This window comes from Stegastes partitus, unplaced genomic scaffold (genome assembly GCF_000690725.1).
Source record: "Stegastes partitus isolate 25-593 unplaced genomic scaffold, Stegastes_partitus-1.0.2 Scaffold987, whole genome shotgun sequence".
Lineage (NCBI taxonomy): Eukaryota > Metazoa > Chordata > Actinopteri > Pomacentridae > Stegastes > Stegastes partitus.
In genome coordinates, this window is record NW_007578718.1 from 30,552 (window position 1) to 47,514 (window position 16,963).

Genomic DNA, 16,963 nt, shown 5'->3' on the forward strand with positions numbered 1-16,963 from the left:
TTTACACAGTGATCCCTTTGTTTTCCAATAATGTCTGTATTGATACTGAGCATGCTGACACCAGGGAGCGTCACAGCGCAGCCATGGTCTACTTTAAACCACAAATTAGTCTGTTGAAACGGTCAGTGGTCATTGGCACATCAGCAGTAGTTAGAGAGTGAAAGCAGTGTCACTCCGCCCCCAGTTTCCCCGTCATCTTGGGAAATAAACCAACAGCCTTCCAGCGGCCTCTTCAATAACCTCTGCAGGCTACTAAAACCTTATTAGGGGCACTTTAGAGTCCAGCAGGGACTATAGCCCCACAGCTTTCAGCCGTAAGAGTTTAAGCCTGTCAGTCCTCTGCTGTACCCACACTGTGATGTGAGGATAGTTTCTGTCTGAGCTCTGTAAAGGAGCTGGAATAAGAAGCCTTGAAGCGACCTCTGTGTCGTAGCTGAAGAAAAAAAAAAAACACAGATCAGCCCGTTGCCCTCCGGTCGAAAGGTGTTCCGAGTGTGTGTTTGTGTGCTTTCTGCTCCTCCTGTGAACCTGACAGAGGTGACGTCACTGAATCTGGAAGTGATTCGTCCAGGCTATGATGCCATTGGCCACAATTCAGCAGAGGGTGTGTGTAAGTGTGTGTGTGTGTGTGTGCTCCGCCGATGCAAAGTCAACATGGCTGCAGCGTTCTGGAGCAGTCTCACGATGAGGTAATCTCCCTGGAGTTTAACCCTCAGGAACATAACAGACATTCGTCCATTTCCATCCCTCCATTCTCTCTCTCCGCCCTTTCATCCTTTATGGTTCTTCCATCTTTCTCTTTCTACCTGTGCCAGTTGCTTACCTTGACTTGTACGTACAGCATGTATGACTCACCTTTTTCCGTCTTCCAATCATTCCTTTTTCCCTCCCTAAGCTTCAAAAATCCCTCTATCCCATGGGCTTCCTTCTCAATCTTTTTCTGTCTTCAAACAGACAAGATGGACAGACAGGCAGGAACGTTAGGTCATAGGTTAAGGAAAAAAAACAAAAAAAAAGAAAACACCCATTCTTATCAAATATAGCCAGCTTACTGTATGTTTACAAGTATCATTTCTGCAACTGAAAGAGTTTACTCAGCGGAGATTTATGCATCTCTAAATGAAAACTGTTTGCTTGACACAAATCTCTTCCATAGAGATTGGTTGTTGATTATTTGCACCCAGTAACTGCCAGGGGTTACCTAAGCTCACTGACTAACATTAGCTGCTAATACATCACCCATTAAGGGTGAAGAGTAAATAAGATAAGCAGAACCAACATTTGATAATGTGCAGTTTTATATGTGGACAGAATTATAAATTACCTTTCACTGTAATACAACGTTGTTCAAATATTTCGCTTCACAAATAGCATTGTGCTGAATGATCTCGCGCTTAGGTTTGAATGGCTTCAGTACATATGTTAAAGACTTGTTTATTCTAGTGTATGCATAGAAATAAAAGTGAAGAATGGAGGGAAAAGGAGAAGCGGAGCCCTCATGGAACAGCACAGTCTAGAGGAAGAAATAATAAAGGGCTCATTTTTATTGAAAACCTCTAAATATGTAATTCAGACCGGACGCTTTGTCAGATTCAACTATTTACCCCAGAACGACATGCATTTGTGTTTGGTGGCGACTCTACTCGAGTGATGCTCGTTGGACAGTCTCTGCAGGGATGCATGACCTTCTCATCTGAATGCAGAGAATCAGCGGCCTGCTGAATGCTAACGGATTCATATCTGGAAGACACGGTTACAGTGACTTCATACAAAGGAAATATTCTACCAATGGAGAATGAACAAAGGAATGGATATGAAGCCCTGTTATAAGGAGGATTTATTACAGATGTTATGTGAACTATGTATTGCTTTGAGTTAAGAGTATTTTTTTGTATTCAGACAGATAAATCTCTCATACACTCCAGAAGACTACCAGACGAAACGGCTTGTGTATCTTTGGAGAGAGACCACAGCATTATGGGATGTTCTTCTCAGAGTCTGTGTTGAACAGAGGCTCGTCTCCGCTTGCATTGGTTAGCAATTCCAGGTACTGAGTCATTCAAGAGATGAGGACAGAAAGTAAACGAGCGCTGGCAATGAAGATCGTTGCAACTTTATAAAATGAATCAGCTTTTTTAAAACCTAACATTAATGGATTGCTCAGGCTTATCTGAAGAGAAGTCAGATATAGTGAGATCATCAAGGGATGAAGGGATGAAGGGATGAACACGCAAAGGATTGTTTAAAGAGAGTATCTACGTATGGATTAAAACATCTGGACCTTAAATGAAAACTGGCTTTGCACTAAAGTAAGTATAAGAGAAAGATGTGTATAATAGCCTTCTGGATGAACTTTCATAACACTATATGGATTCCTAAGCGAGCTAGAAACTGAAGGGTCTTAAAGTCCTAAATAAACAAGGTCGCAGAAATTACATTTTTTAGACTCCAGAGGTGGAAGTGTTGAACAAATAACAAACCAGATTATGTTTAGACTCAACTGGTTTAGCTGAATGTTAGAATGTTGACTGATGCCTCAAAAGTCAAGTTAAATCAACATTGCAATTGTATGACAGCTTTGAATCATGATCATTATAATAACTGTATTGTCAACAGAACCAACAAGACCTTTTCTCCCAAGCCTGATTCAGAATTTTAACGAGATTGATATCATTACCTGCCAGTCTCTTGGCTCGGCTCCGACGTCACTGTGGTGGGCGGAGCCAGAAACATCAAACCCGGAAGCTGGGCGGCAGGTAACGGGGGCGGAGGAAAGTTCGGATTTCGGGGCTTGAATTGAGACTCCATGGTGTTCAAAGGCGAGAATATAGGAACAAACAAACGGGATAGACGTCGGGAGGAGTCGCTTCGTGGAGCTGGAGCAAGATGAGAGTGGTTAAATCTTGGTTATTCCCGGACAGGTTGTGGACGGACAATTCCTGATGTGGATTTAGCCGAAAAAAAAAAAATCACAAATCAGGATCAGGATCAGGATCAGAAGGTGAGAATAAATCCACATGAAACTGGTCTCTCAAGAGGAGATGGTTTGCATATCTGTAGAGGCTGATGGATGAAGGCTGCCTCGGTTATAAAGCAGGCTAAGTGGGTGGGCTGGACTAAAGTAAAAAAAAAAAAAAAAAGGTTGTCGCGCAAAAGGGGTCCTGAGAATAGCTGACTCGGTAGCTGCCTGATCGCCTGAGGTCCATTTTCATACACAGAAATTAGTTTTTATGGGTTAAATAAATGACCAGAGAGGGATTTTAAAATTGTTTTTCACCAAATAATGGAACATAGCTTACATTTTTATAATTCGAACGTAATTTTATTGAATAATGTAGTGATGCAAGCTAGGTTAGCATAATTAGGCTAAACAGAGCTCATTGTGCAGCTCTTTGAAACCATGAAAAACTCATTCTTTCTAATGTATACATGTTTAACTATGACAAACTGATGCCTATGTTTGCAAAATACATTTTATAACTAGTTGATTTTGGATAGTTATGGCGCACTGAATTGACTTCTTTGTGACATGCAATAGTTAATGGTTTAAGTTAACAAGCTAGTGGCTGAGAACGTAAGAATGACTTCACACACAAACTTCAAAACTCTTATGTTGTTTTTTTTAATGCTGGGAGACATGTCACGAGTGAAATATGAGTACTTCCACTTTGAAACTGCAGAGACTTTCAGACTCAAGGAAACAATCCTGTGAACTTCTAGACTTTCTGAATTATGTTTCAGAATTGGTTTCCATTTGTGTGGCTAAATTACTCCATTATCACAACTTGCCGATTAGTTCTAGAATTTGAATTGTAGGCAAGCTGGAGTGCTCGAGTGCAGAGCAGTGCATAGAGCCAAAAGTAGGGACTTCATAGATCTGAATATCTAGAGAGAGCAAATGGGATCATTTTCATAGGAAAAACATCTTCATATGTAGTTCTGATTCGCAGAGAAAAGTTTTTCGGGCTTTCCTCGATGATCAGAGAGGGACTTTAAGAATTACCTTTCACAAAAATAACACAGCATAGCTCCAATTTTAAAACAAAGCCATGCCAAGAGCATATCATCAAATGTCTAAATACTTTAATACTTAGAGATGCGTTTTTAGGAGATGAATCAACGACCTAGGAGGGACTTCAACAAACTTATAAATAGCTGGTGCAACCTGACTCTTATCTGCATTCTGACGTTTCTGACATTACCCCCCCTTTCCTCCCCTCAACCTGCCCAACAGTGCAGCTCCTTCAGCATGAAATTATTACATTTCCCTGAGGTGAGCCAAGCTGAGAGGATGAAGAGCACAAGACAGGCAGTGCTTTGAGAGAGCGAAGGTAGCTTTAGAAGCTGATACTCGCAGGAAAGACTCATTTGTCACCCTTGTCTCGAAGCCATATGTGACTGCCAAAAGTGTGTGTGGCGAGGCAGGGATCATGAGAGTGTGATGGACGCTGATTTTGGGGGAGAAACCTGAAAGGGGGCTTTGAAGCAGCATCATTGCTCTCCACCACAGGTCTTACCCAAGAGATCTGCTCCCCTGCTTCTCCATCTGCCCTCTCTCTCTCTGTTTGACCACTAAATGTTCTCCCACTCGAGGCACATGGTGATTATGGCGGATCCACATGAAGACATGTCAGTGACGTTATGAAGCACTGAGCAGTGTCTAACTTTTTGGTTCAACGCAACTCTGTGGCCAGCTGTTACCATAGCAGCTGTGGCCCTGTGTGTGTGTGTGTGTGTGTTTGTGTGTGCGCTGTATGTATGGTTTGAGAGCAGCGAAAAGGACAAAGTCATTTGTCACTTGTGGTTTCACATGTCTGGTATTGAAATTGATGACAAATCTATGAGGTGTGTGTCTGCATGTGTGTTCATATTTGTTGGCTTGCGAGCGGGTGATGTCATGCATGAGAGCTTCTTTTTCTCACACTTTATGAATCCAGCTTTGCCCCTGCAGACTCTCAGTTTGCTGACATTGCAGGCGAAGGGCGTGCATTTGTGTATACATGTGCACGAGTGTAGCCCGGGTATTTTTATTGCTTTTATTGGACGTTTGCTGCAGACCACAGGGAAACATTGGCATTCAAACTCCATCATGCTCGCCTGCCATGACGCTCGCTGCCTCTGTGAAACACGGTTGCCCATTTGTGGGGTGTTTTTTTTCTTCTTCTTTTTTCGATTTGAGCGGTACAGAAATCCTACCTAGCAGGCGTGTTAGAAAGTTTTGAGATGTAAACTGGACGGACGGCGGGTTTAATCTGCCGTTAATCAGCTCCTCGGAAAACTCACTCAAGCATCAGACGCCGCAGATTGCTCTGCCTCTCCCAGTAACTCCCTCTCTGTGTTGTTCCCAGTCATCACTTCACTCTCTCCCTGAATCACTGGATTTCACCCCCCACCTGCTTCCATACTCCCCCCCCCAATCATCCCATGTTTCCTTCTGGAAGGAGAGTGCAGTTTCTTTTCTTTTCTTTTTCTCCTTCTTTTCTGCTCTCCCTCTGTTGTGTGAGATGCCGAGAAGCCCTCAGGATTAAATCTAAGTCTTTTGTTTATCATCTCAGCTATTACTGCTAATGCTGGCTTTCCCCCTCTCTTGCAGCGTGTGTGTGCGTGTGTCCACGCATGCATGTGTGGGCAAGCTCTCAGATCAAACACAGCGTAAGACGAGCCCATAAACAAGCCTTCAGGACCACTTAGGGTTTTCAGGCAGAGTCAGTGTTGAGGGGGCACGCGGAGGGGGAGTTAGGTACAGAAATCAGCTGCTCTGTTTATGTACCTTTCAGTGGTGATTACCGGTCCAATCTGTCTGTTTAACTGAGGAAATATCATAGCCTCGCTCTCTCTCTCTCTCTCTCTCTGTGTGTGTGTGTGTGTGTTTGCGAGGCGAGTGAGATGCATATGGTACAGTTGCAGTGCAGAGGGCTGGAGGGATGCCACCGAGCTGCGTGGAATTAGAGCGCCGGTGCAGCAGTTAAGTGTTTATTTACTCATACCCTAACGGAGGAGAGCGAAAGCAGAGGAAGCAGAGGACCACCACAGGCCAGAGAGGACTGAGGATGTGTGTCAGACGGACTGTATAGCCTTGGCACCGCTCTGTGTTTCCACACTGCGCAGTGAAGGCTGTGTACTGTGTATGTGTCAGTGTGAGTGGGCAGACACACTGGCAGGTAGTGGCCAGCATGCAGGAGTGGAATATTTAGAGATGAATAAGCCACATTATACACTCAACATATTATTTTCATTACATTACAGTGCAGTCAGAGCAAGATTGAGTCATTTTTTTATGTCATGTACCGCAGTGAATGTTGGTAATGTAATTAAGTTGAAAGTGTAAATAGTTGTGTCTACTGGTGTTAGGTTCAATTTAATGAATGGATTTTTCCTGATGGATGGGGAGGATTTCTGTTTCCGGCTGCAGCCACTAGATGGCACCACAGCGACACGAATTCAGTGTAAAGCGAGGCGGCAATAACTGGTTTCAGCGGCCAATGTCAAACCAGCAATAACAGCCATCTAAATTAAGCCGAGCATCATCTGTCTGTATGGTCTGTAGCTTGAGGTTGGAGCCGATCCTCCAGCTTCTGTTTGCCATCTTAATCCCCTCCAGCCACCGGGAGCGCTGCGTAAAGCCGAGGTTGCAAAGTGCGTCACAGCGCTGAGCTGCGGAGACCACACGGAGCCTGCAGTCCAGCACCGACCGTCTCCCACCGTCTTCTGTTTGCGCAAGGAAAAAAAACAGCCCCCCGAGCTGCCTGTTTCCTCTCCAGCATGGTGAAGATCGCTTTTAACTCGGCTCTGGCGCAGAAGGCGCTGGGCAAAGAGGTGCCAGCTGCGGTGAAGGTGAGGCTTCGCCGTCCGAGCCGCGGTGTCCGGTTTGAGCCTGGTTGCAGGCCTGCACCGGCCGCTCAACTGGCAGCCGGGAGTTAATCCATGTGCAGAGTCGTAGCTTTGTCGTTACGCAGTGTGCTTGTCGGTGCAATTCGATTTTATACGTTTGCAGTGATTTGTTTTGTGCAAAATGAATGGAGTCATGTTGCACCTGATGCAGCGGGGCCGCCCATCCTCTGCACAGCTGTTCTGCAGAGGACGAAGACTGAGAGGGATTATAGGATGGCGGAATCAAAGCTGTATTATTATTATTATTATTATTATTATTATTATTATTATTATTACAAGTGCTGGGAGTATTGTGTGTATTTATGTGAGCGCATGTGTGTCCAGGATCCGGAGCTGGCCTCTGCTCCAGCGGGCACTGAGGGCTCCACAGGTCGCTGTCTGCTCACCCTGCTGGGCATCGCCTTCATCCTCAGCGGGCTCATCGTGGGGGGAGCTTGTCTCTATCGATACTTCACCCCAAAGGTGTGTATGTGTGCTTGTTTGTGATGCTGCATATTATTAAAATGAGTCAGATTGGAATTGTATGTTATTAACCCTTTGAACTCCAAGCTGTTTCTGGACCTTTTTTTTATTATTTATTTTTTCCTCCTGTCACATTTTAAATCACTCATTTATTTTTTTTTATACTACAATATAAAATCCTGCATCTCTGTGGAAACAGCACAACTGTGGCTAGAAGTAGAGAGAACAGAATGTCTTCAGAGCAGGATGACACACTTATCGTGCCATAAATCAGGAAAAATTGAAAGTTAAATGCCTTTGATTGTTTCTTTTACAAAAGCTGAGATAGCCTGATGAACACAGGTGTCATTCAAATGTAATATAACAATAACAATAATATAATAACCAGGGCTCCAGACTGCGACTTTCAGCTACTCGCATTCGATGATGAAGCTGTTTTGGTGTCACTTTAACCCAGTGAAGGCAGCTGCTGTGTTCACCGCAGCGGTGGACAGCAGCAAGTTTCATAACTTTGGTGGACTGTGGTATTTACACTTAACCCTCCTATTACCGTCAAATCTACTGACATCTGTTATCCTAGGGGTCAGCAATTTAAACCTCCAGAAAATGATCATAATTAAAATTGTTCCCCAAGTTTATGTGTCAGGTTTGTTTGTTGACTCCCTAAACAGCCCTTCAAATAAACCAAACGCTGAACCCACTTGCCCCATACGTCCCGTTCTTAACTTTTTCGTGCTGTCTTCGGCCCTGCCTTGTTTCTCCATCATCAAAGCATAGGACATGGGAGAAAACATGGAATTAGTTGGTCTATCTTTTTCGATTGATGGTGTTGTGAAGCGCTAAAATGCCGGTTCTATGTCCTGGACATGGCTGGCGGCGTACCTGCTGGGGCCTGGAAGCATTTTGATGACATTCGCAACACTAAGTCTACCCTGTTGCTCAAGTGGTTGAGAGCAACAGGAGGGTCAACACTGAGGGGAAGATGCCTCATAATCAGGGTCCTCTTCAACATCATCCTCTGTCTCGGACACATTCTGCTCTATGTCACTTTCATGGTCAAAGCAATGTGACAGCACCTCTTTGACAGAAAACCTCTCCTTAGAAGTCATGCTAGTTGAGAGGGAGCACCAAGAGAAATGGCTTCGAATACTGCTGTGCAAGCTTTTATATGTTTGCTCCACCCCCATGTCGCGTGACCTATCAGTGGTTCTCGCACTGCCACAGGTCTGGTAATGTTAGGTGAGGGCCCTGAAGCTTTTTAAAGATTAGAAACGTGCATGTTTTAGTGGCCTCAATATCATCCAAAACAACCAAAACCAATGTGGGTATATGTTTTATGCAGCTAAAACAGCCTGAGGTCAAATTTACCCCAAACAACACTGATGCTTACAACATGTGTCCCCATTAAATTAGGAAACGTGACCTTTGTTAAGCGCTATGAAATGACGTGTTATTGTAAACATGTGCTATATAAATAAAATTGAATTGAATTGAATTAAATAGGAAGCCAAAAACAATGTTGTCAACCACTTATGTAGAGATGTTAAACATTGAATGGGGTCAAATTGACCTCAAAGATAATGGGAGGGTTAAAAATGTGCTCTTCTCATTAAATGTGGAGCGCACCTGCATTGCTTGGTTTCATCTCAGACAAATCTGACAGGAGAACGCCCCAGTTGAACTCTTTTTAAAGTATTTGTCGGTCACACACCTGTCTGAGCACACCGTGGCCTCCGAGCAGCAGCTACCACAGCCTGCAGTGTGGGCCGTTTAGGGAACATCTGTCGATAGGTTCAACAAGTGATTGCCTGTGACTAAGTGGGAGGTGAGACCAAATCAGAAAGTTGGTCACACCAGTGCAACCAGTGGAGAAGTTAGTGTGGAGCCCTGATACACTACAGATGTTTTACGAGGTCAGTCGATCTTTAATCGTCAAGTATTTAGAACAATTTCTGCTAAACCATCTCCTAGTTACCTAAAAATGTCATAGCACAAAATATTGATGTTTTTATAGAAAACAAATTAAAATTCAACCATGATCAGAGGCTGTTAGATCTACGTGTCCAGTTTTACAGTTTCTGAATCAGTGGTACGGGCATGATGAGAAATAATTGGGTCTTTATCTTCAATAGTTCCTGAGATATTGTTGCTCGAACATAGTTCAATGTGCGACAAACTGTCCTGAATTGGATAGATGGGCAAATTTTCAAGTATTTCATAGTCGAGCTAAAATTTCACTGATATCATTTTAAAAAAAAACATAGTTTGTAATAAAATAAGGTTCAGGCAAATTAAAGATGGGCAGACCCCTGATGGTATGAGATGAAGTAACGCTTCTACTTATTTTTTTTTTTCTACTTATTTTTTTAATTTGTTTCCGTACTTGTTTCTTATCTGCTCTGCGTAAACAACGGCTGCAGTTCAGCTGGAAAGTCCTTGAACACTCTGTCATGTGGATGCAGCAGAGTCACTCGTGTGCCCAGAACCTGTAGTCTTTTTACAGAATGTAGTCACTCCAATGGTCCGATTTTTTAAAAAATGAGACGGGCACAATAAAGTGATTTAGATAAAATCTCACAGTTTTAGACTTAGATTTGGATGTTTTCTTTTATGAAACACCTTGTCACATGAGTAGTTGCAGGACTGTCTCAGAGGTGAAAATTCAACGATTCTGTTTTTACAGATTCTGGTTTTGATAAATGGTTGAACCGTGACGTCTTTCAAACCCGCTAGTCTTTTCACTTTTGATTTCAGAGATGACAGATTATGCACTTTTAAGATTCATAATTAAGGGACACAGAGCCATAGTTTGTCACATTTAAGGAGCTGCAGCAGGTCAGAAAACAACGTGGTGAAGATGCTCTGACTGTCCGGGTCTTATTCCAGCTGTGACCTTTGTTACCTGATCCGACCTTTTCTCTCTCTTCCTGTGTTTTTCGTCTGCATCCACACTGACACCGTCTCATTTATTATTCGTCTGCACCTCACACCAGTTTGATGCACCCGACCTTTCTCATAATGTTAAATATAAGCTGTGTGACTATAATAGAAATGTCAAAGTACAGAGCAGCGATTAGCACGTATCATAGCAATCTTTGCACCTATAATTTCCAATCAGGAGGATTTCTTTCCCACAGAAAATTCAGATAGCAGAGCTTCCACAAGTCCTCCCACATTTCTTTTTTTCATGGCTGAATAAAATGCTGTCCTTTAATTCCTCTGTCACTTTGACCGGAGGCGTGCAGTGGGAGAGAAGGGGAGGGAGGGAGGGGTTGTTATGTGAGTTTAGGAAGAATTATTAAGGCTGGTCGTGACTGCTGATAGAACACTTTTTGTCTCGGTGGGAAACAGGAGTGCTGACTCTCGCTCACTTCCGTCTTCAGAGAAAGTGCAGACTTCACCTATTTGAATTCTGCTGTGGCTGTCAGTGGGAGGGTCCCGCATTCAGTGTTTTGTAGGTTCCTCTCGGGCCTTGTGCCAATGAGGCCAAGCCGGGAACGCCTCAGTAAACTGTTAACACGACGCATAACCTCGGGTCAAACTCGAATTCAGCCTCGAATCCGGCTTTGCAGAGGAGATTTCTGTTTGGTTTTCATTTTTATTTAGCGTTTCCTGCTCAGAATTGATGTGACTCTTATTTCTAGCCATTTGATAAAACAAAAGATAGATCATACTTGAGTAAATGGAGCCCTAATAACTGGTTATATTTTTCTTTCCCCTCGTTCTTCATCGTTTATCTGCTGGATGATGCCTTTTTGGAGGGCTGCCAAAAATTCCTCTATGCAGGAAATCCCTCCCTTAAATACCAACAGTTTCCTCACATGTAGGCTACAACAGGATTTATTTATTTTTTTAATAAAACGATATGTACGTTCCATACCTCCAAAAGTTTTACACATTACTAAAAACACAAAAAAGCCCAAGTGGAGTGTTGACTATTAGTTCTGCCCTTTTAGACTCTTTGTTATTGCTTTAATCCTAATTAGCTCTTCTACTTCTTTCTATGTCATGACTGAAAATCTCACACAAATCAAAGCCAACATGTGTTCTGGCTCCCCCTGGCAGCGTTACGTTAGTGCAGTTTAAACTTTAAACAGCAATCAGATAGGCACAGCAGAGAAACATCTGACTGCAAATCTTTGTTAATGCAAACTGAGGAACTTGTGGTTGCAGAATCGTATAATTACTTCACCTCTGGTTGAAATAACAACGTAAGTCAGTTGCATATCTTGGTTTTGTTTCTGTGTCTGACCAAATGTTGCAGACGTCTAGAATGTTTTTTTTTTTCTGCCTGTATTTGTCTTTTGTGTGCATCAGAGTGATGATTATTTGCCCTCTTTTTGACTGATTCCTCTCCAGAGGCTGTATCACGGCGCGATGCAGTTCAGCGACATGTCGTCCGGAGGAGAGAGCCAGCCGTACTACCTGCCCCGGGTGGAGGAGGAGGTGGAGATCTCCGACAGCATGGCCGTCATCAGCGTCCCGCCTCCCCGCTTCCGACCCGGAGACCCCGCTTACATCCTCCACGACTTCAACAGGGTGAGGGACACTTCATACCCCCACTTTGCTCCTGTTGATGTGCTTCAAATAGTTTTCTGATGGCGTCATGTGTTTGTGAGCAGAAGCTGACGGCGTATCTGGACCTGACTCTGAGGACCTGCTTCGTGATTCCTCTGAACACCTCGGTGGTGCTTCCCCCTCAGGACCTCATCGACCTCTTCTCACAGCTGATGGTGAGTTACTGACCGCTCTTGTGTCACGGACGTGTAAACAGGATCTGAGGATGCAGCTGAGAGAAAAACAGTAGAAGAGCTACACACGACACTCTCACTCCCGCTCACACATAAGCTCTGTATTCAGGACAAAATATCACCTGGGACAATCCAGGGATTTATGATAATGCCAGAGATTGTCTGTGCTTTAATCCTGTGCAAATCGGTTGTGTCTTTAATTTGTAAAGTAAAAAAATTCTCGCACAAATCACCTGGAAAGACTTGTTTTCTTTCCTTTCTTTTAGGTATGTGGCATGAAGAAGGTTTCAGAAATTAAATGTACTGCTGGCTTTAGTTTTGCATAAAGTTTTCCGTAAATCATAAAGTCAACAAGGCCAGAGCTGTGTCCCAGTTTCAAACGATGCACTACTTGCTGGTGTACTGTGTTCACAGTTAGTATATACAAATATCAACATACTTGACCGTTTTATACTAACAGGAAGTGATGCGTGAGGTGTGTTTCTGGATATGAATCAAACTGCAACAAGCAGCAAGAAAGCTGCTGTTTTGTAAACTTCATAAAGAGTTTCACCAACACCCACAAGTTCATTTGTTCCAGCTTTTCTTTCTCATGTGTTGATTGGGTTGTTGAAAATTTATACATCACCGGTACACTTAGGTTGCAGAGGATGTGTGTGTGCAAATGTCCTGAGTAGGAAGTCACTGGTTCAATTCCCAGCTACGGACAATTTACTTCATCTCATTAACCTACATTTATTCATGACTTGTTGTGTCATTTCCCAAAGCCACCATAAAATACAACCATAAAAGTGCACGACATACGATATATATATATATATATATATATAATTTTTTTTTAAAATGTCAACATTTATACTGCATTCTTATTTCCTTTTCTAGCATGAGCAAACTACACACTCACAACCTGCTCAGAATCGGTGTGTAGCAAGCTTTACTTGCACATTGTGGTGCTTGTGAGTTACCATAATTTCCAGACTATTGAGCGCACCTGAATATAAGCCGCACCCACTAATGTAAAAACAAATTTGTACATATACAGGCCGCACTTGTCTATAAACCGCAGGTGTCCACGTTGTAGCATGAGATATTTACACTGAAAGATTTTTTCAACTTTTAATTACATACATACCGGTAACATACACAACTACGTACCATAAATGCTTTTTTCCAAACTGTGCCTGTACCACGGCTGGCTAGAAAAATAAAATATACAGTATCCTACCAGGAGAAGTCATTGATCGCTATCTTCATCTTCCTCCTGCGCACTAAAACCACTGAAGTCGTCTTCTTCAGTGTCGGAATTGAACAGCCTCAGAATTATTTCCTCAGTCTCTCTTTCGTTGTCGCTCTCACTGTCACTTTCGTCTCGAGGCAAATCATAAAAATCATAAAAATCCTTAAATTAGCCGCATTGTTGTTTAAACCGCTTGTGAAAAAAGTAGCAGCTTATAGTCTGGGAATTTACAGTACATGCTAACGTCAGCATGCTGAAAACAAGCATACAGTGATAGTGCTAAGATGCTAACAGGACATAAACCAAATTTTGACCTGCTGATGGTACTACATTAAAAGTGAAGGGATCCTTTATGTTGTTGCTAAATACCCACTAACACTAATGTGGTGGTCCGGTTGACAGATTCGGTTCTAAACAGCTGTTGCTTGGTGTCACTTATATGCAACAGTTTGGGCTAATAAAAAAAGTCCTTCCAGAAGTATCTTTTACCAGCAAAAACAATTTGTACTTTTAATTGTAAAAAAAAATATTGGATTTTTTTCATGTAAACATTCATGTTCTCGTATAAGATTTGTGTTCTGAGAGTTGGTGAGAGTGGAATGTGGTCAGCCAATCCCAAGGCGGCACGGAGGCTGAGAGTTTTAGTCCAGAATGATAATTTCAGTTATCCATAGTGACACAGCATGGCGCAGCGTTTGCTATTATTGGTGGGCGGTGGTGCAATTACCAGATGTCATGATCGTGCATCAAACCGTGAAGCACAATGCAGAAGTTTAAGAATGATTCATTAAAAACAGAAGTTCTTCCCACACTTTGTTTGCCTTGTTCACTGATCTGCTTTTCTCTTGAGAAACACTGACAGCGGTTTCAAGACAAACCGTGGCGATCTTATCAGTCTTCCCTTTGTTTCAGTCGGACTCCTATCGCAGCTATTTGGTGCACGAGGACCTGGTGGTGACGGAGCGCATTGATGATATCAAACCTCTGGGCTTCTACATCCGCCGGCTGTGTGATGGGAAGGAAACGTACAGAATGCAGCGTCGCTCCACCCTGCCAGGTAAAGATGTTCTGGACATATGAAAGCTGGCATGTTTCACGTTTGTTAGTTGTTTTTTTATACCTTTAGTGCATGTCTAGTTGATGCCACTCTTCAATGGAGAATAGTACAAGGTGCAATCAAGAAGTTCGACTACATTCATTAAAAGCAAAGAAACGTATTTGGATTTTTCTTTGAAGTCATCTCCATGTGCAGCGGTACACTGCTCCCAGTGCTCCCAGTGCTCCCAGTGCTCCTGCCATGGTTGAAACACTCTGTGGATGTCCTGTTCTGTTCACACATCAAATACCATTCGCAATTTTGTGCTAAATCTCTTAAACCCTTCAACTTGAATGTCATATTAGGGAATGCAAACAAGTCACAGGAAGCTGAATCTGGTGAGTGAGGAGTGTGTTCGTGGGGTCAACAAACTTAGTGTCAGTAGGCCACAGTTCAGAGCACTTTCGTTCATTGAACCATTTCGTAGTAAGTCCTGACTCATTACAGTTACTGGTTGCACGTGGAACTTCTTGATTGCACCCCGTATTTTTTTCAAGCAAACAAACGGAACTCTGCTGCATGCATTATGTTTAAGTCTGACTCATAAAGTAAACGCTAGTTAGATTAGCTTGCCGTTAGCGCTGAGTGCAGCCAGACGTTATTTTTTTGCTGATGTTATTTCAACACCTGCTCTGTTGTGTGTTCATCCCACATTGTAGACACAAATGACAGCTGCTAGATAACGCTAGCTGTCTTTCCTCCATGTGTCGTCCAGTTATGGAAATAAATGACCAGACTGTGGAAACTGACAGAGCAGCTGGTAGTTCTGTAACTTCAGTGCACTGGTGCATCACTCGTTTTCGGTTCAGACATTATCAAGTAATGCCCAAACTGTTATAAGTGTAAATTGCACTGCAGCTAACAACCAAATAAGAATAAAATCGTAGCACTTTAAAACTTCAGTCTGACGTGAAAAAGAAAAACGCATCCAACATGCAGTCAGCCGGACATTTAGGAGTAATGTTTGCGTATCTTTGTGCTTATCAGGTGGAGGCATCCAGAAGCGCTCTGCAGAGGAATGCTTCACCATCCATCACTTTGAGAACAAGTTTGTGACGGAGACCAAGATCTGCAAGGCTTGATGGGAAAGCATAGGTCAGAGAGAGAGAGAGAGAGAGAGAGCGAGTGACAGAGTCGGTGGTGGTGGTGGTGGGTGACGGAGGGAACAACTTTCAGCAGAAAGTTACTTTTGTATAAAACTGCAGTTTTTGCCTCCCTGCTTTAGTGTTAAGTGAATTTAAGTTACAGTGTTAAAGCCTAGCCCCCCCCTACCCCCCTCCCAGCCCCTTTCCTCTGCTGTACATCCCTGAACCTGTATAGGCCATAGCTCTCTTGCTCAAGTATTCACTAGCTAGTCTTGTACTGATGAGTCAGCCTGCTAACTTCACATATACTAAGTTTCATTTATGTTGGTTATTGTTTCGTTGCCGTAGCTTCCTGCAGACTGATCTTATTGATGTTTACTGTACTACAACATCCAGCCACCTCCAGACGAGAATTGTTAGTCATTCTACTGAATATTCTAGTGAACCCGAGAAGTCCTTCATATCAGACTCGTCTTGTGTCGGCCTCCCGTCACCGCTCTTTGCAGGGTTTATAGAGCAGCTTCGACAAGATACGTTCTTGCGTGATCATAGCACAAGTCAGCATGGAACCGCCTGGTACTGTACACATGCTTGCCATTGACTTTTACGGCTGATAACGGAGATGCACAAACCCCAGAGCTCCCAGTCACCACTTTTTGTAGATACTTCCCAGCGTGCCCTGCTGCTCCCAGAGGCCTCCGCTGTCCCGATGTGTGATGATTTCGTGTAACCGACGGTCTCGTACCTGATGGTAAACATTCCAGCATATGAGCAATTTTTGTCTTTTGTGTCTAAACCTCATTTGTGACTTGCAGAATGAGCCACAGGAGTGAATAAGCTAAAGGGAAATTTCACCGAATTTGACTTGAAAACACTTGATTGTCTAGTTTGAGTTTGTGTTCTCATGACATGAGTTCACTTTTACTGAGACAGCCGTGATCAATATTCTAAATGTTACTCTAGGTGTCTGAAGAACACTGTGTTCAAAATTGTCACATGAACACCACGCGAGCCGTTGTTGATTTGCTTCAAAGTTGTCCTTGATTTTTGAAATCCCGTAAGAAAATATGAAGAAAAAAAAAAACGATATCGTTTTTTTTTGCCAAATAACTTCTAAGTCATTTTCAGTGGTTTCCTACATGATGCCTGCACAGAAAGACAATCAACAGGAAGTCTGCTTGTGAAGATGGGTTTCTGTCTTAGCTTTTTAACCGAATACTAGAAGATTAGGAAAAAAAAAACAAACCTGTTGTGTGCAACTACTGAACTGAACTTCACTTTGTTGTTGAATAAAGTTGCATTTCTTTACCTACTGAACATTTTGGCAGTTTTGTTGTTATTTCAGTCTTTTATCATCCTCTGCAGGCCAGCTTATCCTGAGCTGCGATTGAGGTCAAAAGTGGAGTTGTTTTAGTGGTTTTCCTGTATTTTTTATTTCCTG

The 16,963-nt window shown here is 42.9% G+C and overlaps 1 protein-coding gene across 1 annotated transcript; it reads left to right on the forward strand.

The window, feature by feature from the left end:
• The first annotated feature begins 6,440 nt into the window (after window positions 1-6,440).
• LOC103366842 (integral membrane protein 2A) lies at window positions 6,441-16,839 on the forward strand. The gene is made up of 6 exons (XM_008294685.1): window positions 6,441-6,834; window positions 7,216-7,353; window positions 11,713-11,892; window positions 11,976-12,086; window positions 14,254-14,398; window positions 15,425-16,839. The coding sequence occupies exons 1-6, from the start codon at window positions 6,763-6,765 to the stop codon at window positions 15,517-15,519; spliced, it is 741 nt and encodes a 246-aa protein (XP_008292907.1). The 5' UTR covers window positions 6,441-6,762; the 3' UTR covers window positions 15,520-16,839.
• Window positions 16,840-16,963: the final 124 nt, after the last annotated feature.